At 36.3% G+C, this 2403-nt stretch overlaps 1 protein-coding gene across 1 annotated transcript in view; it reads left to right on the top strand.

Moving 5' to 3' along the window:
- Positions 1 to 2403, top strand: part of LOC106869884 (UPF0764 protein C16orf89 homolog) — a 16006-nt gene that overhangs the window by 8403 nt on the left and 5200 nt on the right. Inside the window, exons 5-6 of the mRNA XM_014915807.2 lie at positions 579 to 592; positions 1998 to 2120. Coding sequence (XP_014771293.2) covers positions 579 to 592; positions 1998 to 2120 — 137 coding nt within the window. The remainder of the gene's footprint in view (positions 1 to 578; positions 593 to 1997; positions 2121 to 2403) is intronic.

The following is a 2403-nucleotide window of genomic DNA, read 5'->3' as shown; positions in this document are numbered from 1 at the left end:
GGGCGTTGTGAGTGTTTATTGAGCGAAAATACCTAAAGCTTTACGAGGCTCCGGCAGGGGATGGTAGCGAACCCTGCTGTACTCTTTCACCACAACTTTCTCTCACTCTTACTTCCCGTTTCTGTTGTACCTGTAATTCAAAGGGTCAGCCTTGTCACACTGTATCACGCTGAATCTCCCCCGAGAACTACGTTAAGGGTACACGTGTCTGTGGAGTGCTCAGCCACTTGCACGTTAATTTCACGAGCAGGCTGTTCTGTTGAATCGGATCAACTGGAACCCTCGACGTCGTAAGCGACGGAGTGCCAACATATGACTACTGTTTGTGAGGCTGTAGTTTATGGTTATCCATTAAAGCTAGTTTATTTACACCTATTGTGATCAATATAGACATCTACGCCTACAACAATTCAGAACTGTTAATGTCCCAACGAAAGTACTCAATGTGTGGAGCCTTCCAAACTCATAGCAAGAAAGCTTATCGTTTATATTCTGTTATTTAACACCTTCATTTTAGATATATGTACAGTGTAAACTAATGACTAGTGGGAAACAAATGTAATGTCTCTTTTCATCAGTTGTGAAGACATCGGTTAGAAAGTACTTTGCTTGCGACATAAACAGTTCTGAACAATATAGATATTCATGTTGTATTTATCATATTCACTAATATTAACACCATCCAAATAATGAAATCATTTAAATCGATCTCACCCGTTTCCTAGGTTGAAATGTGTTTCCTTATATCTATGCTAAGAATCGTTTTCAAACTGGTGCTTCTCAAACTATTTTAATTATCGCCTCCTTTTCGTCAACGTTCCCTTGTTAGGATTCAACAGAACTAATTTCATAACAAATACATACATAGATACATTCATACACACACATACATACATACATACATACATACAAACGCACAAACACACATACACATGTATTTATATATGTAGGTATGTATGCATGTATGTATGTGTGTGTGTATGTTTGTACGTATTATATATGTGTACTGCCCTAACTCTTCGAAACGCCAGTGTTATAATGGTGGCAGCTGATGAAGGAAATGTTCTCTATGTGGCCTGTGTGTTTTTTGTACCCTGTTTATCATTTTGTCCATGCTTTTTGCAACGTCATGTACCCAGATATGCATCTATATATAAATGTAGATGAAGGTATGCACATACATGTACATATATATGCATATACTCATATATTATTTGTATTATATATGTGTATATACATGCATACATACGTACATACATACCTACAAACATATATATGTGTGTGTGTGTGCGTATATGTGCGTGTGTGTGTGTGTATGTGTGAACATGAACAAACGTTGCTTTACGCTACAAGTGTATAAGACGTCTTTATCGCATGTATGGAAATACCAAAAAGTTTTGGCCATGTCTTTTAAATTAAACTTTTGTTTATTACTTATAATTTGCATAAATAGATTGTTTAAATATCCCGTTTTGTTTACTTACTTATTCACACTTCCAAATCTTGTTATTACTATTGTCTTGTGACTGTAGCTAAAAAAGGGTTTATCAAAATACTAAAGAAAATGTGCAGGTGCCTTTATCACCCCCACTTACCACTTTTTTTGTCCCCAGTACTCGTATAAAATTTTCTACCGCTCACCAAGGAGTGTTACCACCTACTTTAAGTAGCATAGGTTTAGACCAGTGGTTCCCAAAATTTTTCGGGCTGCCGCCCCCTTGACACCCAGGCCACATTCCTAGCACCTCTAGCATGATTTGGGAGTCAATAAGATAAAGAACCAATCAAGTATTGGAAGAACAAAACCACGATATCGCGCTTAAATCTATTACAATCATTTCCTAGAAAATTCATTGCCTTCTAATGATAAAGATATCTAATTATTGTCCTGATTGCTATTGCTGTCATCAGAATTATTTCGATAACTGCACAGAATTTTTTTTTTAGATATTATAAAATAATAAATACCTTACATGATTCTCGTCTCTTCTCTGCAGTTGGTCTGTGCGGAATGCAAGGTTACCATCAATTTATGAAGCCAGACTGGTTGGAACAAATCTTAAGCTGGCAGTCAACAAATGGATGTTATCGTAGCTGGCCACTGGAATATATAACACAAGGTGAGTATCAGAATCAGTCTACGCCATATGCTGATGAAGCAATGATATCCGAAACGTCATAAGGTAGCTCTTTCCAGTAACCTGAGCGTTAAGCTAATAATGATGCATATATACCGTCAAGATGAGCGCAGGCGTGTGAGTGTGCGTGTGCGTGAGTGTGTGCGAGTATATGCATGAATATGCCTTTATATGTCTGAATATATATATATATAAGCAATAATAAATCTCTGAACGAGGTATATAATATATATATAATATATATATATATATATATATATATATA

This window comes from Octopus bimaculoides, chromosome 21 (genome assembly GCF_001194135.2).
Source record: "Octopus bimaculoides isolate UCB-OBI-ISO-001 chromosome 21, ASM119413v2, whole genome shotgun sequence".
Lineage (NCBI taxonomy): Eukaryota > Metazoa > Mollusca > Cephalopoda > Octopoda > Octopodidae > Octopus > Octopus bimaculoides.
This window is presented reverse-complemented; position numbering and strand designations above follow the sequence as displayed.